The 25,924-nt window shown below is 35.5% G+C and overlaps 1 protein-coding gene across 4 annotated transcripts in view; it reads left to right on the forward strand.

Moving 5' to 3' along the window:
• Positions 1-25,924, forward strand: part of VPS13B (vacuolar protein sorting 13 homolog B) — a 486,539-nt gene that overhangs the window by 274,308 nt on the left and 186,307 nt on the right. For all 4 annotated transcript variants that reach the window (XM_069779759.1, XM_069779758.1, XM_069779762.1 and 1 more), the window contains exons 26-30: positions 8,464-8,635; positions 9,696-9,810; positions 11,963-12,104; positions 13,903-14,311; positions 19,915-20,026. In XM_069779759.1, the coding sequence (XP_069635860.1) occupies positions 8,464-8,635; positions 9,696-9,810; positions 11,963-12,104; positions 13,903-14,311; positions 19,915-20,026 (950 nt within the window). The remainder of the gene's footprint in view (positions 1-8,463; positions 8,636-9,695; positions 9,811-11,962; positions 12,105-13,902; positions 14,312-19,914; positions 20,027-25,924) is intronic.

Below are 25,924 nucleotides of genomic sequence, written 5' to 3' on the forward strand. Positions count from 1 at the left end.
AGCACAGTCTCTCTTCTCACTTCAGTCTCTTAAGCTTTTTACTGCAAAAAATTTCTAAGAATTTGAGCTCATTAAAAAAAAAAAAGCTACTGCAGACCCATGAAATTTTCAGGCCCTGTGACTCTGCCCAATGGTTCTGATTACAGTACCATTAACAGAAGGCTAAGAAATGCAATCTCTTCATTTTTCACCTCCCAAAGGATAGCCATATAGCAACGTCTGCCTTCAAAGGAGCATCTGCAGTGCTTCTGCCACTGAGAAAGAGAATGGGTCAATTCAACCGTTTACGTGTGTTTGAATGGCAGAAAAAAATGTAGATAGCATGTTCACATTGAACTGTTGAAGTAGGAGATGGGTGGAGCCAGTAACCCAGTAACCCCTGGCAGGGACATGTTGTTGAGCAGCTGGGGATGTCTGTTGATAAGCTCTGCAGCTGGAATAGCTGCAAACAGAAGAAGTTATCGCCAAAAGCCTCAGCTTAATGCAGTTTTAGCTATACTGTCAAACTAGCTAGTCCAAGTGGTAGTACACACAAGTGACCCGGAATACTGGATGGGAACGCAGTAACTTGAGTACAGAACTGCAGTGCAAGGTGTCTGACCCCCAACTTATTCTGCCTCTGGCTGTGTCCAAAGGTTCACAGTTCCTTTATTTCTGATAATGTTGTTTTACACCGACATTGTCTGTTTGACTCCTAGAAATTCAAGGACTGGTTTTCTTTTTCAAGTTCACTTCCAGAAATACATGCATGTGTAGTCCTTAGTTGTGCATTGACTAAATAAAGTTTTGTTCTACAGCTATGCAGTTGTGCGCTACACAATTTGAATAGGATTTAATAAAGCCACCTCGCACACTACAGAAATTAAAGTGTGAGAAATACCTGCAAATCAGACAAGCATAAGCACAAACAACATTGGAATGATGCCAGCTTAGCTTAGCTCCAGCAATAGTAACAGAAACTGCAAGCACCTTGGCCTCTTTTCCTCACCTGTGTATTTTTTGGTTATAGCATATCAGATATATGGCCTATTTCATTATGTATTTAGAAAATGAGGAAGCCAATTATAACGATCCATCTGGGCCTGTACCTGTAACTCTTGGTTTTTGTAAACTTCATAGATATAATAGGCTTGGAAGTTGGTAACAGCCATATTCCCTAAAATTCAGGGTTTCCTGCTTTTAAATTATATTGCACATTCCTGGGTTAATTTGCTTTTTATATATGTGCTGGGTTTGGCTGGGGTAGGGTTAATTTTCTTCATAGTAGCTAGTATGGGGCTACGTTTTTGATTTGTGCTGAAAACAGTGTTGATAATTCAGGGATGTTTTAGTTATTGCTGAACAGTGCTTGCACAGTGTTGTATTTTCTGCTTCTCACCCCACCCCACCAGCGAGTAAGCTGGGGGTGCACAAGAATTTGGGAGGGGACATAGCTGGGACAGCTGACCCAAGGGATATTTCAGACCATATGACGTCATGCTCAGCAATAAAACTAGGGGGAAAGTTGGCCATGCGGCCACTGCTCAGGGACTGGCTGGACATTGTTTGATTGGTGGTGAGCAATTGTTTTCATTTGCATCACTTTTATTTCTCTCTCTTTGTTATTTTCCTTTTCATTACAATCTTTACTATTACTATTCTTTTATTTCAGTTATTAAACAGTTCTTATCTCAAACCATGAGTTTTCTCACTTTTACCCTTCCAATTCTCTTCACCCCATTCTGCTGTGGGAGGGAGTGAGCGAGTGGCCGTGTGGTGCTTAGTTGCCAGCTGGGGTTAAACCACGACAATCTATATATGGGGTTGTGCTAGATAAATGCAGTTCTTAAAGAATCTCACAAATACTGTTAAAAGTAAACTTGTGCCAAAATTATCAACTGGCTGATTATCTGAGAGGCATAGTACATAATTTAGTATCTTCAGAAAAATAAGCCTAAAGAAAAATGTGGGAAAGTGATAGCCTTAGTTTTCTACAGAACAAAGTTATCTATATACTCAAACCACTAAACAAAAACAGCTCTCCATGGGAAAAAAAAAGTTGTTAAACTGCATGAAACATCTGAACACACTAAATTATGAAAATAAAACAACCAAATTATAAAATGTAGAACTTGCCATGGTGGCAGTATGTATTTGCTGTTAACTGTAGCCCTTTAATTTGCTGTTGTTTTTTCTTTTTTAACTGTCAGAAATATAGAGACCTGCCAAAATTTTAGAACAAAGTTGATTTTCATACAAAAAGCATTCTGGAACATGTCCGGTGGGAGCATGAGGGTGTGTATGGAGGGCAGGGAGGAGATTGTCTGTCATTCACACCCCCTCCATTACAGTTTGTAAGTTGCAGTTTGGCAAATTAAGTGTGCCTGCAGTATAAAAAGAACTCAAAAAATGCTCCAGCTCTAAAAAAAAAAGGGGAGGGGGGGATGCTTTTTATAGAATGAAAAGAGTAGAGAGCAAAATCCATCCACAGAACATCAACATTGGCTTGAACTTTGACTTGAACTGTAATTCAGTATTATCAGGTTTAAATAAGTATTGTTTCTCTCTTTCCTTGACCTTTAATTGGCTTCAATTTCTTGATACCCTGTGAAATCCACCTGAGGATCTCAGCTAAGGGAAATTGTCCTTGGCTGGTTCCTTCCTTTAGAGCTGCCCTGCTGAAGGGATCCCCCGTTTCAAGTTACTGTTGACTCCAATGTCTCTAGAGCATGTGAGGTTTGATGATAAAAGTCATCTCAGACACAACGAAACTCCAACACAGAAGTGTCATCTTTAAGGGACATCACTCAAAGACAAATTATGAAGGTGTGGGAAGTTATTGGAAGGCAGACTGTCAAAGAACCATTTGGATGACTTATATGAAAGAAACAAGAAGAAGAAAGGAATTTATTGGCAGAAATTGAAAGGCTCAGAACTGATGCCATGCTGATGGTGTGAAATTGCAAGTTATGAAATAGGATGAGGCTTCTCTGGTGTCAGAATGAGCACTTTGCGAAAAAAGACTCATTAAGAAGGGAGTCGGGATTCTCAAAGTGTTGTGTTCCTTCCAGCTCTGGAAGGATATGTTTTTGCTCCTGCTTTTTATAGCTTTACAAATAGGCAGAGTAGATAGTTGGAGGAGAGGCAGGCTAGCGTTAGAAGAGGGTGGACAGGGATAGTCAGAGAATGGCAAAATGGCTGGGTGGTTGTTGCCTTGTGGCATATACCACTGTCCTACCAATGGAGCCTGCCATTTCAGGAGAAGCTGTAAGGACTAACATCAGTTAGTATTGGAGAAGTGGCTGCTCTGCCTACATCCTTTCAGATGCTGGGGGACTTCCAGGCCTGACACTCTGCAAGGCCATTTCCCAATTTTCATTCTTTCCCCATACCGGGGGAGGATGCACTGGCATCTTTGAAGAAACAAAACAGTTTTGCTTACAGTGCTGAAAAGACACCTACTTTCCTGTTGCTGTCAGTGCTGCCTTGTAGGACAACTAAGTGCCACTGGAGAGAGTAGAGTTTTTTGTGAAGACAATAGGAAATGTCTTGCAAAGGCATGGTTAGTAAACAGTACTCAGAGATAGGAGTCTTTGGATAAAAAGGTCTGGCAGGAGGCAGAAGGGATTTTCCTGGGGAAGCAAATACGAAATATGAGTCACAGTTTGGTAGAAAGGAGTTAACCTCTGCCCTGAACATGTTATTTAGCATGTTCTACCACCCTTTTTTTTTTCCCATCTGGTTGGGTGCCATATGTCCACTGTGCCACACTTGCTTTGGAGTTGGATTCATCTTAGTGAAATGAGCTACCTGAGGTTTCTCCAATTAGATGTCCTACTGTGGTAATCATTAAATATTATTAAATACACAGCAGGAGACAGGTCCTGCTACATTAAATAATCTGAATTTGCTGACAATGTAAGAGAAAAATGGAAGAAGGAAGAGTAAACAAATTATATAAGCAAGACGGTCATGTTAAGTCCATGGCTTGGAGAGGGATTTCAGGTTGTTTTGTGTAAGGAATTTTGCTCAGTGAGAACACAATGGAGAAGAAATGCTCAAAAGAGAAAGGACAAGGAGGGAAACAAGAAAGGTGAGAAGGCACAGTGTATGGCTGAAGTTTTTTTGAAAAAACAAAGTAGCCTTGAGTAAATCCTTTCTCCCATTTAATTTATAAGCTAGTTGTTACTGATTTAAACACACTGACAACTTGGTGACAGTTAAGAGCCTTTCAAGGAAGAAAGGATTCTAAAAGAGAGAAGGTGTTATAAAGATTGGTGGATAAAATGGTATACGGAAGTTTCCCTCTGGGAGGTCTGTTTGAAGGGAACCAGATATAGCTCTTTCTTTAACTCTGGTTGTCTGCTTGTTCTCTTCTATGCTCTGTTACCAGCTCTCTCACCAATGGACTCATCCATTCATCCCTTGTTTCTGTAACTTGTCTTCTGTAATTGCATTCAGAATCTTCTTTCCCAAATTCATTTCCTTAACTCCCATTATTACAGCTTTCTGCTCCTTCCACCATACATGCAAATAAATATATACATACACAGGCAAGTGTTCTTTCCTTCTGATTCATCTTGCACATACCCTTCTTGTCCTTGTCCAGCTACTTCAGACCAGTCTGTACATGTCTGTCTCATACAGAGAGAAACGTGTTTCTCTTGTCTTAGTTTCTGGGCTAATTGCACTTCTTCTGCCTTTATGGAGTATTTAATTGATAGGCCTCTAAGTGCAGCTTTTTTTACAGAGCAAGAACTTCATTCAGACTAAGGCGTAGGTGTTAGTTTTCTTCAATTTGTTTCTGTGAGGTCTTTGGTACCTCCAGCTCTGTGTTTGTTCATTCATTCATTTATATTCTCTCCCCCACCCCCCATTAATAAGTGATCAAGCATTTTATAGCAGACATCTAGAAGATTTATGTAGAATAAAGACATCACACACAAAACCCATCATAGGACAACAAATATATAATATGCATTCCACTTTATTACCCTATTTGCTTTTTCATATTTCAGATGCTAGCATAGTACTGTCAGTATTACGTGATTTTCTTACCCTTTTGTTAGGTCTCTTGAAGCTAAGCTACTTGTTTTTCCTACAGGTTGAAACTCTCCGTTGTTTGTCTTTCATGGTCTGTGATCTCATTCCTGCATGGCATTCACAAATCCAACGAGTAATATCTTTTTTTCAGTCTGACTTGTACCCTGTTACCTAATGCCATATCCATGGTTCCTTGACACATTATCACTGATATTTAAGGAAATCTTCCCAATTATAACAGCACTTGCTTTCTGTGCACTAATGAAACACTTCTTATAGGGAATGTTTTCTTCATCATGAACTCTTTTGCAAAAAAAAGGCATTTTTCTTATTTGCTGTTCACCAGCCACTGATGATTAGTAATGATAGCATTAATCTCTAATCCTAGAGGTTTACAAAGTTGCACTACTTAATTTTTAGAAACAGCAGCTTTAATTCAAGTAACTGCCAGGATATCTTTTTTTCATGATGCCTTTTTTTTTTTTTTTTTTTTTAGCAGATCTCTCTAATACAATCAACACAGATTTGTACATAGACAGTGTTGCACATACTGGAATTCTGTACTAGTTAGTTACATTCATAATGAAAAGACACCATTAGGTGGATTAATAGTCCTCAACCATGGTAAAGTTAGAATTGGACTCATTTCTTTATGTCTTCCTCTTCACAACTGGTATCTGAAAAGCAAAAGCCCACTGTCATTTCAGTGATACTTCATAAAGCAAAATCTAATTTCTCAGTGCATAAAACATGTTGCAGCTTGTTAAACTAAACTAAATCTAGCAATGATGATATTTTTAAAAATTATATAAGTTTATACTTATATATAATGTTATGGAAATACCACTGATTTTTCTTAAAACTTAATTGATGAGAGGAAGGTATTTCTTTTCTTATCTTTCTGAATAGTGTAATTTCACTGTGGAATGAGCATTACAGTGCTATATACCATCTCCCTGCATCAATACTTAGCCTGAATGTTTGTCTTAGTTGAGCTATGACCTGATTTTTTTTCCTTTCATTTGTTTTCAAAAGTGAGATGAGGAGATTGAAATTTATACTGCACTAAGAAACCTCATATTAATAGCAGCTAACTTTTTACACCTCTGGAGTCTAACAGTTTTTCAAAAGATGGTCACCTATAGCTCTACAGATAGTCTGATCAGAGCTATAAGCAATAATGCCTTATATAATATAAAAAGAAATAGAAATACACCTGTTTTCTTTCATGCATTTTGATTAATGCAAAGCCACCATCACCATAGATAACTGAAGGTGAATGGAATCTTAATTTTCATTTCGATACTTCATATTACATCTGTTGAACTGGTCCAGTTACTGTAGTCTTGTGTTTAGGTATTATTTTCCAGTAACATATGTTAGTTGCACAAGCTCACCCTTCCTCACATGAAAGGATATCTGGAGTGGTAAGTTCTCTATGTCACCTATTGACAATGTAGATTGTTACTTACCGATTATAGTAGGTATCACTGAGTTTTTCAAGGGTAAAGGTTACTGCATCACAGATAAAGTACTTTTGCTGTTTCTCTCTGTGTCCTCTAAGAGTTTTGCTGGGACAAAAAAAAAAAAATAAGATCAATAAATGTTAATTTGAGTGACATAGAGCTGAAAGTGTGAAGCAGAAGCTGTGTTTCTCTGAAAGAGAAAGTGGTAAAGGTAATCATATTCTTCATTATGCAATAAATTCTAAAAGTGCAATGTCACCTGCTCCATTTGGTGTATATCAGATAGCCCAAAGTCATAGTGGATTGTGTGCAAAACTTTCATAAGATTTTGACCTGTCTTGTCTCCTCTTGCAGTTAGGTTGGTGAGAAGAGAACGTGTATACATGATAGAAATCCTATAATTAAACTGTAGGCCTGAGTTGATTGAAAATGTGATTTATCAACATAAATGCTTCCATATGAGCTGTGTCATTTGGTTTGGGATAAGTTCTACCCATCCAGAAAATAGATTGCTAACAGAATTTCCATACTCACATTCTCCAGTCTTGGACTGAAGAATGAGTCAAGTACTGTCAGATTTTAAATTTTGCTACTGAAAGTAAGTGTTTCTCGGACATCTGAAGCTGAAGAGAGTGCATTGTCATTTCTTGCCTGCAGGTTAAAATAGATTCAAACTGCAATGCTTTCTCTGCAGGTCCAATTCCAGCGTGTCTTCCATATAAATCATCTTGGTTAGTCATTAGATAAATCTCAAAATTCCCAAACATGTTGTTCCTCATAATTTACAATTGCTAATCCCTAAAAACTTCACGTTAAGACTTTGGGTGTTTATTGGTCTGTAAATCTTAGAAACGACTTGGATCAAAGTGACAATATGCTGTTCCTTCCTTTTTGTGCTTGAAGAAAACTTGCAATACTTAGTGAAGCTGCAAATGAAGATGCTAGTGGATTTTTAGTGGCTTCTGGTTGACATCAGTGACTTATGTGTCCATTGCATTCAGTTTAATAGTCTGTAAACACTACGTGCTGATGAGCAATTACAAGTTTGCATCTTTCCTTTTCTATTTGGAGGCAGTAAGTTCCAGCAAAGGAGCAGGATGAAGTCCTATGGCTGGTAAATATTTTAGTTGTGCCATCAAGAATTATCAGAATGTGCCTGCGGGGCTCTGATAAGCCCTTGTAACAGAATTTTCAGTAAAGCTTTCATTTGTCATGTTCTTTTCTTAAAAACATTAACCTTTGTGTCTTCTTTGTTGAGCTCTTAATGTTTTGGGAATGAATAGAGATTATTGATGGCACAGAAGCTTCTACAAGCTCATTTGTCAACAGATCGTATATTTAAGAATATCACAAGTGACAATCACCTTTTTTAAATAACAGAAATATTTTAGAAGTGGCAACTAAAATGTTTCCAATTCTTACAAAAAGCCATTATTTTAGGAAATCGTTTTTCCAAGCAGTTACAGGGAAGTACACAGAAGGGAAAAAATACCAAGGCCAAATCCAGCGTGTATGTAGTATAGAAGTGTTATGGCCATACTGGGTGTCTATTCATTTGGCACCTCCAACAACTCTTTCTTCCTTTGCCTTTCAAATATGCACAAGCCTGCTTATTCACTCTCCCATTACATCTCAGAATATTCCTATCAGCCTGTGTTTTTTCATTGATGATAGTATTTCATTAGTGTAGTTAATGAGGAAAGCTCACTATGCAAAGTGGAACAAAGTTGTGGAACCTTACAGTTTTACCCTATAATCTTTGCCAAAGTCTATTATCTCTACCTAAGAAAAAGGGAATATATTTTGTGTTTTTTTTTTCCTGATGTTAAAAAATGGCTTAATTCAAATATACTGTCAGTGAGTCTGTATTTATATGTTTATAGTTTGGGCATCTACATCAGTCTAGACAGAAGAAAAAAGAGAAGTGGTGAAAAGCAATATTTTTTTTTCCTCAGCTATTACATCTGTTTCACAGGGTGATTCTCTTCAGGGTGGTGATGATTCCCCATTCTCAGACTCCATTACATTGGAACAAACAACAAGTAATATCGGAGTCTCAAGTGGACGTGTCAGCCTATGGATGCAGTGGATGTTGCCAAAAATTACTATAAAATTGTTTGCTCCTGATCCTAGAAATAATGGCACAGGTATTCAGCATTTTTCCCCCACTATACTATTTTAAATTCCATACATTATTTTACAGTACAGTATTAGCAATTTAGAGCATTTATTGACACTACTAAACACTGTAATGTAGAAATAATGGGTTGGATCTATATTTTAAACTAGGGTGACAAGCTGTAGTTAGGTTAGTGCATGTAATCAGAATTTAGTGTTGTTCTTTGGCATAAACTTCCCCCTCCATGTGGCAAGATAATTATATTAAATTGGAAATACGTTGGTATTTTAATAGAGTGCTGCATTTATTGCCTTAGAAACAATCATGTTTCATTTTGATATGATTTAGTAGTATGTTTTGTCTATGTCCATGTATAGACATGTAGTTTTGTATTGGTAATTTAAAATTGAAATTTAACATAATCATCATAGTATAATTCTAAAAGTCATAGAAAGTTTAATATGGAGTTCACCACAAGTTTCAACGTCTGTGTTGAAAAGAGAAATACGTGTGGTACACAGCTTCTCTTTTTATCTTTGAGAATAAAGTTGGATTATCATCCTGACAGTAATTGTTTGAAAGGAACTAGGATTCTATAAATGTACTGCAAGACTTCAAATATTTATTTTTTTGTTAGGAAACACTGCTGCTTAGCAATTAACATTGTTACTCATAGAAATGTGAAAAAGTAAGGAGACTAGTGATTAAAGCTAATTTTCAAGGAGATATACTTGAACCTTTGATTTTAAAAAAGTAATTACATGAGAGAAAGAAATCTCGAGTATTGTTAGAGTAAATATCTTGGCAAATACTTTTTTACATTTTTTTCAGGAATTATACTATGAACACCTGAACTAAAAGCCCCATATATAAGTCTCTCTTTGTATAAAAAAGTTTGGATTCTAGAATTTTTTTCTGGTTCCTATCGGTGTGACATTTGAATCAAAAAGTGCTTTATGAAAAAACTCTGAGTAGAAGTAGCATCATCCTATTTACAAAATGTAGTGTTTCAGAGATATTTCTTGCTTAGAAACTTGCAAGTTTCAGATTAATAACATAATTATTTTGATTTTCTTTGACTATTGCAGAAGTTTGTGTTGTCAGTGAATTAGAAGATCTCAGTGCCTCAGTGGATATGCAGGATGTCTATACCAAAATCAAATGTAAAATAGAAAGCTTCAATATTGACCATTACAGAAACAGGTAATTCTTGGGAGTTATTCTGCTTTAATTTCAGGCTGAAAGAAGGCAGCAGGCATTTTTTTTTTCTTAATTCTTAACTTGAATTTAAGTTAATTGTTCAATTTCAGTGAAATGCTTTTAACCTTTTAAGTAATAAAAATCAGAATTACATTTTCTCAGAATTATATCTGATTCCAAAGAAATACATGGAAATAATTACAGATCAGGAGAATGTTTTTTCACACTTACTGCTCTCGGTCCATTAAACAAAAATCATTTGATTTTTGCTGAACTTTTTGATATTTTAGCTGAACTTTTGAATGAGAAATTCCTTAAATATTGCTTCATGATGTGTTAACAAGTGCCAATATTTAATGATTTATGGTACCATACTCTTAGATACTAAAAAGCAGTTTCTAAAAAATTGAAGTGTTTCTTTTGCTGTGGCTTAGCAACACTGTAATGCAAGGAACTAAGCTGATTATCTGTGTGACACAGCATAATGTTACGCAGACACACCTGAGTAAAATTTCAGTAATTAATGTCAACCAGTATATCATCAATATTATGTACATTTAGGGTAGGTAGTTAGGCCTACTATGTCTTGCAACTTTAGCAAGTCTTGTTAGTTGAATAGTTTGCTGCACCAATGTGACTGCGATCATTTGGCACCCAGATGCATGGTTCTGTAGAGAGATTGCATGTGCCACCTTCTAGCTCATATTGGCCATGAACACACTAGTCTTGACAAAATAAGAGAGAGCCTATGTAGACTTTGATCAACTGTGTTAATGTTTGCCATTACAGATCAACAGATTCCCTTATGGGAGACAGAAATTAAGAGAAAATATAATAGTTGTTGTGTTACTCCCTGAGAGGGGAAAAAAAAAAAATAGGTAAAAGCTTCAGGATGTTTTTTGGCATTGAAAAAGACTAAAATATTTAGGAGCACTCATAATTTTGACTTAGGAGCCAATCTGCAAGGTTTTAGTGGACACTTATTGTTCCCTATATACAATAGGAAGGAGATTTAGTATCAGCTTAGCAGTTACCACCATTTCTGAGGCTTTTTTTCTGATCAGCTGTCTAAAAAAAAAAAAAAATAAATTGAATTCCTGTTCTTTCGCCTATGTTACAAATGCAGTTATTGTTTGTACATATTGTAATATTTAATAATCAAAATTTGTACTTTATTTTTTAAAATATTTTAAAATCAAGTCGTGATGCTTTAAATTGCTTTAGAATCCCAGTATCTAGGTGCTCTTAATAAGCTTCTTTGTCCACAGATTCTATGGAAGCCTAATGCTCCATTAGAAATGTTTTCAACTTCAGGGTGTTCTTTTTGCTAAAGTTATATTGAGGCTTTAAAATAAAAAAAGTTATTCCACTTGACGAAATAGTTACTGTTCTCATTTATATTTTGTAATCTCTTCAGAGTACCTTTCTCTATCTTTAAATCTCTGTGGACTAAAACCAAAAGCAGAGAATAGATAAGGTGAACATTCTGTCTTCCAGGCCAGGAGGAGTCTGGCAGTCAGGACATTTTGAAGGAATATTTCTGCAATGCAAAGAAAAGCTTTTGGTGAGATTTCTTTAGTAAACTAAGGTGCTTACCTGAATAATTCTTCTTAAGCAACATATTTTTCTTTACTCTTATGTATGTTAAAAAGAATGATTACAAGAACTGTAGTACAAAGCACATTTTAATACTTAATAGCTCATTTTTTCTAAGTAATACTATGATTTTGTAATGTATATGAGCACAGCTTTTCGTTCACAATTTCTTGGTTCTTGTAATCATTATCCTCCTCATTCTAATAAAGCTATCTGCTGAAAATCCAGGGGTAAGTCCGTTTTCTGTATGCAGGATTTTACTATATTTTTATTCTCATGTGTCTTGACCTCTTGCTATAGGTTGTCCTTTCACCTAAAGTTTTATGAAGTTTCTTTTTGGTTTTTGTTTTTTTTGTTTGTTTGGTTGTTTTTTTTAAACCAGTTCTTTACTTGATCTGATTGAACTTCAGCTTTTTAGGAAAAGGTATGGCATAGGCTTCATCTTGCAGTTACATAGAACCGTGCAAGTTTAATGTAATTTTTTTTCACTTATAGCAATTATTTTTATTTTTTCTGCTTTTTGTCTTCCTTTCTTCCATGCTTCGTTCATTACCTGAAGCCTTGGGGAAGATTCTTGGTCTCTGGGGCAATATGGAGGTGTTTTCCTTTCCTGTACTGACAAGCTGAACAGACGTACCTTGTTGGTTCGACCCATCAGCAAGCAGGACCCTTTCAGTAATTTCTCTGGCTTCTTTCCCTCTGTAAGAATCTTTTAAAAATTTTTTACTGCAGAGCTTCCACTAATATATGCCAGTTGGAGTTAAAAAAAAAAAATCAAATGGCTTTAGTTTCTTGTAATCTATTTTTTTTTTTACTGAATATATTTATTGCTTATATTGACTAGATTAGTTGTGTTATTTCCTTCTTATACTTTAGTAACAGTTGACAGTTATTTTTTAGTAAATATGGAATGAGGGTTAATGGCTCACAACCTGGTACATAACAGCAGTCTACAGAAGTCAACGGGATTCATTTACATTAAAAGTGAGCACATACAATAATGTTTGGAGACCAAATATGTAAAAGACAGTACTGAATGCTGCATTTTGTTCATGTAATTATGATATCTACTTAGTAATTTAAGGGATTTAAGTACTTTGTATTACTGCAATATACCTTTATGCAACCTTTTAAAATTACTTCCTATAATTATGATAATGCAACAATTAACAATTTCATATTTGAGTCTTTCTTTTGAATACTTGCTGATTCAGAATATCTCAGTGTGAGATATTTAACCCCTTTTTTTCCTGCTTGTTTATCCTTGAAAGACATTATATGTTATGACATTGGGCTCTTTATCTTCACAAATAGAATGGCTGTATAGAATCTTTTTATGTTAGTGGAAGTTCTGTGTGGTCTGATTTATTTCCATCATGAATATTTATTGGTAATACTTTCTCTTATTCTGTTTGTTTCAGTTCTTATAGGAAATTAACTTACTAATTTTTTTAATTCACTTAATCATAAAATCTTCCAGTTTTTAAGCATTTAAGCTATGTATCCTGTTTATTTAAGAAAGAGATGTTGTTCTTCTGTTAACAAGGTTTAATTACATTTAACTGTTTTTAATCAAATTTAAGGTGCTGAAAGAAGCAACTACTTGCAAAATGTAGTTGCTTTCATTTGTGCTCATGTGATTAAAGCTAATATTTAAACATTCTTATAGAATTCTATCAAAATATTTATTACACTGTTAAAATAATGGTTTTCCTAGTTACTATTTTTACATTTTTCACTCACTAACAATCTATGATTGAAAGACTTTCAAAGAAAATATGAAAACTGTACTATACATCCTCTGGGAGCTAAGCATCTAATTGTCATCTTTATCTAGGAAATCTGTCCTTCTAAGTGAAGGAATCTGCTATTTCTAGAGTACAGTGCAATATATCTTTATTTAAGTGATGTGCTTTAGCATGTGGTACAGCTATTCTCTTTAAATACTCAGAAGTGATGATGGCAAAACCAGCTCAATTCTTAAGAGTATTTAGTTGACTATGGGTGCTTTATACACCCATGTTTAGATGGAGTGAAGCTATCTCAGCACCTAAGCATTATTTTAGCACCTATGGTATTTGCACATACAGAAGGAACAATGCAAGGGAGCAAGATCTACTTCTAAAATGTCTAAAGTGAAGGAGAAATCAAAATATATAACTGTGTGAAAAAATTATCAAAAAATGTGTGGTAAATTTAGACTCTTGAATATATGGGGGTTTTTTTGGCTGATTGGATTTGATTTTTGTACAACATAAATAATCAGAAAAAAGTGTTCAGCAATTCATAGTTTTAGCTGACACAATACAGTGAAGTGTGGATACACTGTGGACAAATTGTGAACTATGAAAGAAATTTTTCTACTCTTCAGAGACAGTGGAAATCTATTAGAAAATGTAGAACCCTAAACATCTTAACTAACAGCAAATGTGGCAATTGATGGATGTTATATGTGTACATTTTTGCAGCAGTTTGTTTATTTTTTTTCCCTTGAAACAGACAACTGCAAAACTTCTAGATGGCTCACACCAACAACATGGATTTCTTTCTCTCACTTATACCAAAGCTGTGACAAAAAATGTCCGGCACAAACTGATATCAAGAAATGAACGAAGAACATTCCATAAGCTATCAGAAGGTCACACTGATGGTTCTCCTCGCTTTCTTCATGAGATCCTTCTCTCTGCCCAGGCCTTTGATGTGGTCCTCTGTTTTCCATTGCTTAATGCAATTGCAAGCATTTTTCAAGCCAGGTTGCCGAGGAGTCAAAAGGAGAAAAGGAAATCACCAGGCCAGCCTATGAGGACTCATGCTCTAACTTCCCGCAACTTGCCTCTGATTTATATCAACACTGGTGTAATAAGAGTCTTCTTTCCCAAAAATGAGGAAGATCGTCGTACTGCAGAAGGTACAGTATTTTATGTTAGAGATTTTTTGCTGTTCAGTAGTGTAGACAAATAAATTGCTGACTGTTGCTAGGGCCTTCAGTTTTAAGGGTCAGAGTTAGGAAACATCTAACATTCATGCTACTTCTCCACAGATTTGCTGAAAAGTTTTTTAGGTATTTATTTGATCTTTGCTTTCCCAGTACCTATAGAGTTTGCATTTTAAATGTGACTATAAAAAAATAAAAGGTCAAGGATTGCAGAAAGAGAACTTAACCCAATTCTGCAGTGGTGATTCTTGTGTCAGCTCTCATTACGCTGATACTAGTTCAGTCTTCCATAGGCACCTGTTGCAGCGATGGAACGTAAGCATGGCTCCTTAGCTCTTGTGGAAGCTGGCACCTAGAAAACCATGCAGTAGTGAAGCAGGTAGATAGTCTAGTTCAGTTTGGAGAAAGTTATTAAAATGTATCTTGTGATTGATGCCCAACAGATGATATAGTTTATTATTTATTTAGTAAGTTTTAGTTGAAGCTATTGAGACTCCCTTATGTAAGAGGCCTTCAGGTGCTTACAGAGGTGTGGATAGCGTAAACTGTTCTTTCAAACAACAGTAAATAGCCATTTGATCTATGGATAATACTTTTTTTCTGTAAGAAATTGTTTTCCCTTCGTATGTTAAATATATTTACAACCCTATTACAATCTTTATATATGTAAATAAAGAGATGCTGATGTTAAAATTACACCTTGTAACAACTAGCAGGAATGCGATTATTTCCATTACCAGCAAGCCTTCTACAGACTTAAATAAAAAAAAAAGGGGGGGGGGGGGTTTACTGGTATCACGATATGTTTAAATAAGTCATGTAGGTGTGTGCGGGGGTGGGGGGGGGCTTACCATTATATACAATAGCACACAATATAATCCTTAGAGTATAGTCTTTAGATTTTTCTCATAACCTAATTGCAAGTACAGACAGTGAGAATTTACATAGATAATTTTTTTGCCAACATCCTCTACAATTTTCCAACTGGGAATGCTGAAAACACAGGAAGATAAAATTAGCCTGGCTGTGTTGGCAAGAAAGAATTATGATTCTTGTTGGAAGGGAGTTCTAGGGCATGCTGTCAAGGAAATCTTTTAAAAGTGTGTTTTTGTAGCTCTGTGGCTGTATACTTCATTGAAAAGAAATTATAAAAAAATTTGTCTTGTTGCTATCCCTTGCTTGAAAATGCATGCAAAGAACAGGATTGCCATGGTTAGCCATGGATGTAGGAAGAAAAACTATGTATGCTTATAAAGACTAATGCTAAAGATTAGCTTTACTAGAAATTCAGCTAACCTCTTCCCCTGGAAAACTCTGAAATATCATCACTATGAAAACCAGTACCATTCTCCTTTCATTTCTTCTTTCACCCCAGATTTTCCCAATCTGTTTTTCACATCTGTTTCTGGATGTGAAATAAATTGCTTCTCTTTTCTACTGCTTATTGTCTTCAAGAACAACAGAAACTAGAAACAATAACAAGGAGTAGGAGTTGAATATGACCCATGTTACTGGTGTGCTGGATCAGAAAAGTGTTATATATTGTGGAGATATGCCCCCATAAGACCTCACTCATCATTTATTAAGAGAGATTTTTAATCCAGTAAGATTTGCATGTTTCAAGTTGTGATCACTGCAGTAAAAATAGAAAAACAATGACCTGAGTTTCTCTTCTAGTCAATTATCTGCTGTTCATATCTTGTACCTAGTGATAGCTACCAAAACTACCCTCCCCCAAAACCCACATGTAATTGTGACTTTATGTATAGAGTTAAAAAAAAAAAGCAAAATCTGTTCTTTATTCGTGCTGTCCAAAATCAAACTTGCACCGTGAACTGTGGTCCACAAACACTATGAAATAATCAAAATCATTATTTTTCTCCTGAGGAATTTATATACGCACATGCATGAATACACCCACACAATTTTACAACATTTTAGTTTCATGTTTTTGCAACAGCACCAGATTAACATTTCTTTTTGTGGTGGACTTGAGGGCAACATTCTATCCTAGGCGATAAGCAATGCTGCTTTCCCTCAGAGTTTGATTTGTTAATACACCAGGTGGTGTTTCAAGCTCTGGCCAGCAGCCCACACTTACCTAGTGATGAAGTAAGAACAACTAAATGTATAAAAGGAATATATAACAAATAGAAACAAGAAATACTGCATAGCAGAACACTATAAATAAAAATTCTAAATTGCAAAAAACGGATAAGAAGTTGTAAAGACAGGGAAAATCCACATCTGGCTGGTTTGAGGACAATAGGAACTTTTTTTTAATATCTACTAGGAGCAAAATATCAGGAATCACTAGAAAGAACATGATAAATTTGTTGATAGTGAAAAAGAAAAGGCAGCATACTGAATAAACGTATGTCCTGCATTTGTAGAAGTGATATATTCTTGTCACTTGAGCATGACTCCCTACTTTGAAGTCTGTCATAACATATGGTCTGTAACATCCTCCTTGCTTACTATTAAACATTAAACTGATTCAAATCAGTTAGACTGAGTAACTTGTGCTTAGGGATCTTCGTCTTCTGAGGCTAATTTTTAACACATCTTGGAAGAGCAGGTTTTGGACAGCTGAAGGTATATCTAGTAAAATGAAAAGTGTGATGTTCAAATAAAGTTGAGGCAGGTAGTTTTATTGCTCTCCCTCAGAGAACATAAAGGGAAAAATAATCTATTACAGGATTCACTTCATAAAGGATTACATATTTGTTACACGATAATAAATATACTTTTATGGAAAATTAGTCTTGTTAAACACATCTGATTTCCATTCCTCATTACAGTTACAAGTCGTAGTTGATAAAATGTTTGCAAAGATTTGATACACTTAGACTTTTGTAAGGAGTTTGACATTGTGTTTCATGGTGTTTAAATTATATACAACCCCATACAATATCTGTGGAAATGTTAAATGAATTAAAAATGGCTAACTAGAAGTCTAAAAAAAATTAAATTTGTCAGTTGGGAATAATAAGTTAAATTGGTATTTAATAATCTGAAAGTAAATATAAAACTATTGCTGCTAGCATCAACATATGTTGCAAAGAATTTCCTGAGGAAAATGATGTTAAGGACTCTATAGGCCATGCATCTGGATCACTGTGCTTACATCACTGCTTATAGAAAATATACCACATCTTCTAAAGCTAAAGTTATAGATCAAGGAAAAAAATTATGCAAACTATATCTTCTGGACTGAAGAGACTATCCTGGGAAACAGTGGATGAAAACAGCTTAAGGGTCACAGTGGACTTAGTGAAAAGAAATAAGGGCAGTAACTGTACTTCTGCATATGACAGGTGATGGAATATCATGTCCAGTTTGCTTTATATTACAAAAATGGGCATTGATAAAATGAGAGGGTGCTGAAAAGCACCACAAGTGCTAATCAAGTGCTGGAGAAGAAGCCTTGCAAGGAAGGATTAAAAGAGTATAATGCATTTAGCTCAGCAAAAAGACGACTGAGATGAGTGGGTAAAACCAAGTGAGATTGTGAATGACGTTAGTACACTTCGGTCTGTAAGTTTTTCCTAGATTGTACTTATATTGTGTAGTGTAGACTTTTTCTTCCTCTCAAGTTTTTAAATATTTATAATGACTGTGATTATGTTTACTACATTATCCCCATATTTTGAAAAGCTAATGGGAGATTTCATGGGTTAATGAAGGAGGTACGAATTTGTCATCCTAAATCATGACTTGGATTATCACCCTTTAGAAACCAGCTGAAAATATTAATGCCTGTAATTCTTTCTAAGATTGCCTTAATTTCTTGACCTACAGGAAGCTGTAGACAAAAGAACCATGCCCAGCCTTGAAAAAAAATCCCAAAATGCTTACATAATAGAGACCATGATGAGCAGTCCTGTATTTATTTTGCTTTGCTAAGTGTCAGAGACAAATTAAAATTCTTAGCCTAAGATATATTTTACGAAGAACCACTGCTCAGAATAAGGCATTTGCCACCTAATTAAGTTGCAATTACAGTCTGAAGTATATTTAATACCTTCACTTCTTTTTCTTATTTGAGTATCAGAAAAAAAAAATCCAACACATTAAGTGTATAGTGGCAGGAATTCTAATACTCATTTTTGATCTAAAAGTTGAAAATACGGTTTCTGATTTAGTCACAAACAGGATTTTGTTGTCAGCTTAACTTTTCTAACTTAGTTCTGGCAATCTGTATATGGTTTTGCTGTGCTCTGGGGACTAAAGGATTTGACTTTGCTTTTTAAGTAGATGAGGTTCTTTTAAGTAAACCCCTAGCATTCTGATTTAGTTGTGTGTCAGAACTTGTGTTACTGCTCTGCTGCATGCTTACTGTGGTATTCCCTACAATTGTTTCAAAATATCATATTAGAATTTCTGTGAATTCTGTGATTTCTTACATCTGTTTAAAAATATAGATAAGTATATATGTAACTGCAAAGCATGTTGTCTTATTCACCAAGACATTAATGAGTCTGGAGAAGCCATTTTTTAAGCTCGTAGATTTCACTGTTTCTTTCCACACCAAGCATTTCACTCTTCAATAGAATATTTAAACTCTATTCTGCTACTATAATTTTGTTTTCAGAACTTTTATATAAGAGTCTTGCAGAATTTCCTTGGATGTGGGAGCAAGTGTGATATTGTTCTGTCCTTGTTATGTTATCACGCTGGTGTTGAAGTGAACCATTTCACTTCAGATGATGAACTCTCTGAGCTTGCATCACATGTTCTCAGGAGCTTCCTACTTACACTGAAGTCTTCTGAGCAGAACCATATCCAAATGCTTTGTGTATGTCTGTGTCTGCTGAGAAGGAGATGCAGTAGACTCAGAGTTTTGTTTACTACAAGAAATGTGGTGCTATTTTTTTTTTCTGGGCAAAACTTTGGACCACTGCTTTTAAAACTAGCAATTTGTACATGTGGCTGAAATTTGAATATGATGGAGGTGAAGTGGAAAGCAGGGATTTTTCTTCTTGGGGTAATTTTGTTACTGATTTGGAATTTACTGTCTAGTACTACATCTTGTTCTCTGTATATGTGTCAGATTTCAGATTCTGTTGTTTCAGTCCTTGTGTTTGAACTTTTCATGTGTGTTGCAAACCATACCAAATGCTACTAGATTGGTTACGTTGTAATATCCTGCAATGTTTTGCATCTAAAGGACTAGGCCCGTATTAAAATGGGTGCATGATTCAGAGTGCTTTACATGCTGATATTTCAGCAGATAATTCTTGGAGAATCAGACAGATCACAAAGAAGTCTGTGGGATCAACATCATTTTGGACAAAAAAAAAAGAAAATCAGGGAAAATGAGAAGTCAAAGGCCAGGATTTAGTTGTGTGATAAAACTGTGGGAAAATTAAATTACAATAGTTTGACTTTTATGTATCACAACAGTGCTATTGATTTTATGGGTTTTTTTTGCATTAGTTGTTGCTCCTGAGCAGAACTGAATCCTTAGCAGACATTCTTATTTAGATTTTTTTCGAGAAACAGTTTTTTCAGTGTTTCTCCTATGCGCATTTGACTTTTAATCAAACATATATTTTCTTGTCTCCTAACTACAGCTAATCCAGCAATTAAAGAAGACACTTTGGTTCTCAAGATTGGATCTGTCTCTATGGCTCCTCAGGCTGACAACCCTCTTAGTAGAGCTGTGCTCAGAAAAGACATTTATCAGTAAGTGTGGGGGGAGGGTTTGGGTTTTCATATATGGTCTCAGAAAAATTCATTTTGGGAGAAGTTAATTGATCAATAAAACGGGTACGTGCAGCCTGTAAAAATACTTTTCACATACAATCTTTTGATATTCAAAACCAGGTTTTTCTGATTTTCTTCACTTGTGGGCTTTCAAATCCATTTAGACAAATCAAGTTCTTCTGTGAAGTGCTGATGAATAACAGAATTTAAATGTCAAGTCATTATGAAGCTTAAGCTCACAGATGAGAACATTTTAAGAGGCTTTCTTTTATTCAGCTACTACTAAGTTCACCTAAGAGAAAAGGGAATTTTTTGTGACTACCAATGTGCTCAGTAGCCATATAGTGTGAAGGAGATAGAGCTTAATAATATAAATGGTAAACATATATTCAAACTGTAGGATTCTTGATGTCATGTAGATCAAAGCTGAAAGGAACGCAAACTTCTAAGGAGCTCTTTCCCAGTAAACACATTTTCTGTGAAAATGTCATGCTCTGGATTGTGTCACTAAGTATGTGCAAACCACACTAATCATATATAGGCAGCAAAACTGGTGAACATATGTAATCAACATGATAAAAGTAATATATGATCCTTAGTAGAGTTGGCACTGTTGCCAGACATGAAAGTATGGTTGCAAATAATACCAAGTGAGAAAAGTCACAGAAATACAGATGAACAAGTGTCTTAGACTTCCCGTTGGTCTGTTTTTCAGATGTGGCAATATTTTTAACTACTTCGTAGTGCTCTTCAATAGAAATTACAAACATCAAAATCTTTTCCCAGCAGTAAAACATTTACTGCCTAGAAAATGACAGCAAGTTTTACTTTTTGTCAAGACTAGGATTTTTAGGAGACCATGAAATATCTCTCGTTTCTCTTCTGATTGCTTAGAAGTTGTAAGAGCGTCTTTTTCTTCATATTTTCATGTGGAAATATTTAAATTAGTATTTTTGCTTGTATGTTTAGTAATAGAAGTTTTTCTTTTTTTGTTGTTTTTTTTTTTTTAAATGAGCATTGTATCTGTTGTGTTATGGAGCTTTCGTGGAAGAAACCTTACAGTCTGGCACCAGCAATGGCTTTGGGTGGCAGGGCCTGATCCAACTTTCAATGTGCCCACAGATAAAAAGAGATCTTCCCAACATTTGTACAGGCTCTTCCTGCTTCTGCCCTCTCTGCTGGAGGAGACTGCCATCTGATACCTGCTTTAAGAGTTACAGAACCAAATGTAGGTTCTAATCTTCTTATCACAGCAACCAAAAATTTATCAGAAAAATCCCCTATCGTAAAGTGGAATCTGCAAATTCCAGCTTTATAAGGTCATTTGTGTCACCTAGGGGAACTGTGCAGTGTTCCTTGTATGCATGTTACAAATCAGTGAGTAAACACAGGAGGGATGTGATTTACATGTAAAATCAGTGAAGCTATGGTAGTTTACATTTTTGAGTCTGATATCCTTGCATCTGTGGCTTTACCTGAAATGCAGAAATTCCATACTTTTCAAAGCAGAAGTCACTCAATTTCTTAAAGTTTCTGATGCCCTTGTGCATTATGGGTCTCTGCTTCTTATATATATAAACATTCTGGACTAGATTTGTGCAATGTATATTTGGTTTTCATATTTTTATACAGTTATGATATGCTCCAGTACTCGTTTAGAAATCAAGGCACCAAATGGGTAAGGTAGAAGTAAGCACTGGGCCACAGACAGCTCTCATCTGACTGTTACTGGCTTCTTTGTGACCAGTCTCACAACATCGTGCTTCCTGTGCCTTTTTCTGAGAAATGTCTGCCATTTTCAGTAATTTCCTCTAACTGCTTCAGTGACCATTCTTCTAATTTCTCAGCAGCTGTCAAATGACTCAGTCTTATCTTTGTTCTTTAATCATCCAATTATACTAGCTTTAGTGTTTTTAAAATACATCGGGGCAGAGTGTCAAGTTACTTTGCAGAGTTTTATGAGACAATATTGAAGTTGGTAGTGGGTGGTCTTTTGATTTTGGGAAGAGGGTTACTATTTTGATCTGTTTAAGCAAGTTTCAACACTTTTGAGCAATATAAATTGATACTTTTTAATTAAAAATATTAAGATTCCAGTTTTGAGTCAAAGTAGATGCATTTTCTAATTACATGTTCTTTGATCCAGAACATACTGTAGTTACAGAAGCATGGTTGAAGATAGCCATTCATTTTCTTACATGGCAGTCACTGCTGTTAGACCAGCGGAGTTGTGAGTGGAGTTAATTTCACTGTTTGTTAGGTTTTCTTTGGAAAATAAGAAAATACAAAGGTTTTTGTATTGTTAGGGCAGGACACACAGACTGTATTCAAGGAGTAAAAAAAAAAAGAGTGAGATATTTTTAACACATAGGCCTGATGTTAGTATTTTTTTCTCCAAATATGAGATTTCTTAACTTACACAGTATTTGCCCTTTTTAACCTGCCCACAGTAGATGGCACAAGATAGGAGTAATGTGTAATAAATAACAAAACTGTGTAACTGGAGCTAATACAGAATGCTTAAAAATCAAGTAGTAAAATGAGAAAACTCACACAATGTGTAACTCATGTATTTTGGTGAAAGATTTCTTAGTAAATATCAACAGAGGTATAATAAGTAGTACAATACCCAGCTTAAGAAACTCTAAAAAAAATAAATTACAGCAGCCTCTTAATTACTGAATAATTAGCTGTTACAGCATTCTATTAATCCCAACATGTCATCTTCTGTCTTTTTCCAGCCTCTCTTCTTGTCTAATTTGCTGCTGCTGCTTTTAATAGAATAAAAGAAAATACATCATTTTCTGACCCACTGTCTTTACACTGTTTCTGGTGTGGGGATACAAACTTAATTTGTGGTGTCACTTTGGCTTAAACAGTCTTCTGTTTAGGTCTGAACTACAACCACATGCAATTAATATCGCTTTTGTAGTATTTCATGAGAAAGAAGAATTTTTGCTTCTCATTTAGAAACCGGTTTTTTTAGGAAAGGCTGAGAAACTTTTTCATGGCTAGAGGCTGAATAGAATTTCCAAATGTCTTTTGAATTTGTCCCGTAAATTCATACATGAAAAATTGAATGTGCTCATGTATCATTAACAGAATGCCAGCGCATGAGAGGTAAATCTGGTATGGCTGCAGGTCATACTAAATAAACTGGGCCACTTCTGGCCTGTAAGCTGAAATGACTGCATCTGTGTCTTAGGAAAAATAGCTTACTTGCTTAACTTGGAGAGAGAACTAAATTAAAAATGGAATGTTGGAAAATAATGTGCCCCAAAAGTTTGGGCACAAATATTTTTTCAGGTGATTATTGGAAGTTGGAAAGAAATGTATTGACATAGTAACTTCAGTTTTCTTATACCATCTAAAAATTAGTCTAAAAATAACTATTTCCTCCAGTAGAAAATGGACTAATTTAGTTTAGACTATTAATATGCATAGTAAACAAAGATGCATGTGCCATAACAGTAAATATAGGGCTCCTGAAAGTACAGTGACACATTTTTAGCTATGCACAGTAAGAGACAATTTCTCCTTTTCAATTTTTTTTTTCTACTAAATCATAGGAGTTCTGTGGTTTGTTTTAATGATTTCTTATGAATTTCTGATTCTTAAACCCCAGCTAAGGTGTGTTTGTCTTCAACAAATATGACCAGAATTGTATGTTCCCATCAAGAAACTGCCAGTTCTGTGGAGCAGAATTCTTGTAGATACCAGAAGGCCTTGGGACAGGGTCAGGGAGCAGAATAGAGATTTTGGATAAGGATGCAAATGAGAGAGCTGTCTAGCCTGGCTGAAGAGAGGGAAGAGCAGTTAATTAAAACTTGAAGGAGTCAGTCAGAGTAAATGACGTTTCTGCTAAGCAGTGAAGGAGACAACTGCATTTTTGTGGGTTTTAACTACTTGGTCATATTAAACTTGGGAGTGGGGGGGACTGCTGCTTAGAGACGACTCAGCAGGCTACAGAAAAACAAGATTATGTGGTCATTTCTTGGCTTGTGTGATCATGCTGTGTATGTTAGAACTTTTGAAGTAGCCAAATGAATGGTCAAATACATTTGACAAAACAGAGAAAGGTTTAGCAGTTACGGGGAGGAAGAGTGCTGAGATAGGGAAATCATGTTAATGCCCTGATGGAGTGAAAGTCAGCCAGTTACTTGATATCAGAGAAATCACATTGGAAGGAAATTTTATAAATGCTGTAACTACAGGGGAAAAAAGGCATCTCTTTGGAGGAAAAAAATTGCATTTCTCATTCCTGGGCTTGCTCTTGTTTGGCACTCTGGTGTCTAGTAAGGTAAAAATTCCGGCTGAAGTTTTTTTCCTCAAGATCTTCATAAAACTCTCTTGTCTATGGATTCTTTGATACCTAACAACAAAGGTACACTTCTGCTACAGTGTTAGTGTAATGAAATTAAGAACTTAACTGTATGCCAACTACATAGAGACTTTTAGCAGCTCTGGTGTTTGTAGAAATGCTTTGTTTGCTTTGGAGGATATCAGTTAAGATTTCTTACTAGCAGCAAGCATTTGTCTCAAAACATAAATATATGTTTTTATGTGGAGACTGCTAAAAGCAGTTATGTGGTTGATTCTGTTACAAAAATCCAAGGGAAGCATAGAATCATGGAATAATTTCAGTTGGAAGGGACTTCTCTAGTTCATCTAGTCCAGCCTCCTACTCAAAGCAATTTAGATCAAGTTGCTCAATTCTTTCTCCAGACAACAAACCTAGCAGATTATTTAGATCTGTTTGATAATCTCTTGTCCAAAGAACAGACTTTTGATGGATATAAAGCAATTCCGGGGGCACCAGGCCAGAAGATCCTTTTTCATGTATGGAGATGGCTGCAGCAAACAGAGTAGCATCTCCTGGGGTAGCTTGAAAAGCCACATTTCCTTCTTTGTGCATCTTCATATGTTTTCCCTTTGTCATTTCCTTAGTTCTTTCTCTTTTAATAAAAGTGGCTAACATAGAATATCAGCATGAATAAATTACAATGCTTTAAAGAAGTGGAACTAATCAAATGTGTCTGTAGTCATCTTAACCAGTTTTCTGCCCAGTTATTTCACATTCTGTGAGGTAATTTTGTCACCTTTTTAGATTACAATGGTATTTTCCTGTATATACAAACAGTTCTTAGTGCAATTAAGCTGGGCATAGTTGGAATCCTTGAGCACTTTTAGTTAGTGAAAACATGACATTAAAAGGACTGAATTAAAAAAAAATAAAAGTGTGTATGTTGGGGGTTTATATTTATAACAATGAATAGCACTAGTTGTGCTAAGCTACCAGGAGAACTGGACAGTATCAATAGGAAAATGGCTGAGAAAACTTCATCACAAGACCGAGCAGTTTCTCTGACTGAAAAATAAGGGGAAGTAGATGCATGGCTCTGCTTAAATATGAAGCAGCACAGAGTTGAAATTGAGGTGACATTTAGTTCTACTTCCGTATGAGGATAAGGACCCTGTTATACCAAATACTGTGCAAATTGCCTGCTCGATTATATAGATAATTGCCAATCATCCCCAGCGTGGGAATTTTTAGCAAACTTGTGACGTGAAACATTAATTAATAGAATTTAGGGAGTATCCATGAACAGATAGAGTAAAATAATCTTGACATAAAATGTTGTTAAGACAAAAATGAAATGGCTGACAAAGAGCATAGAGAATACAGGCTGTTTGGAGGCTACTATGAAAAGGCCTTGCTTATAAAGTCCAGAATAAATATTACTAAACTATCAAGTTCTGGAAGTTTAGGTGAACAAAATCACAAGCTTTCCTCAGGTTGGCCAATAAAGAATCTAATTGTTGTCTACACTCTGGATTCATCATTTTTGAGATCCAAGGATTTCATTCATGTCATAC

Source organism: Haliaeetus albicilla, chromosome 3 (assembly GCF_947461875.1).
Source record: "Haliaeetus albicilla chromosome 3, bHalAlb1.1, whole genome shotgun sequence".
Lineage (NCBI taxonomy): Eukaryota > Metazoa > Chordata > Aves > Accipitriformes > Accipitridae > Haliaeetus > Haliaeetus albicilla.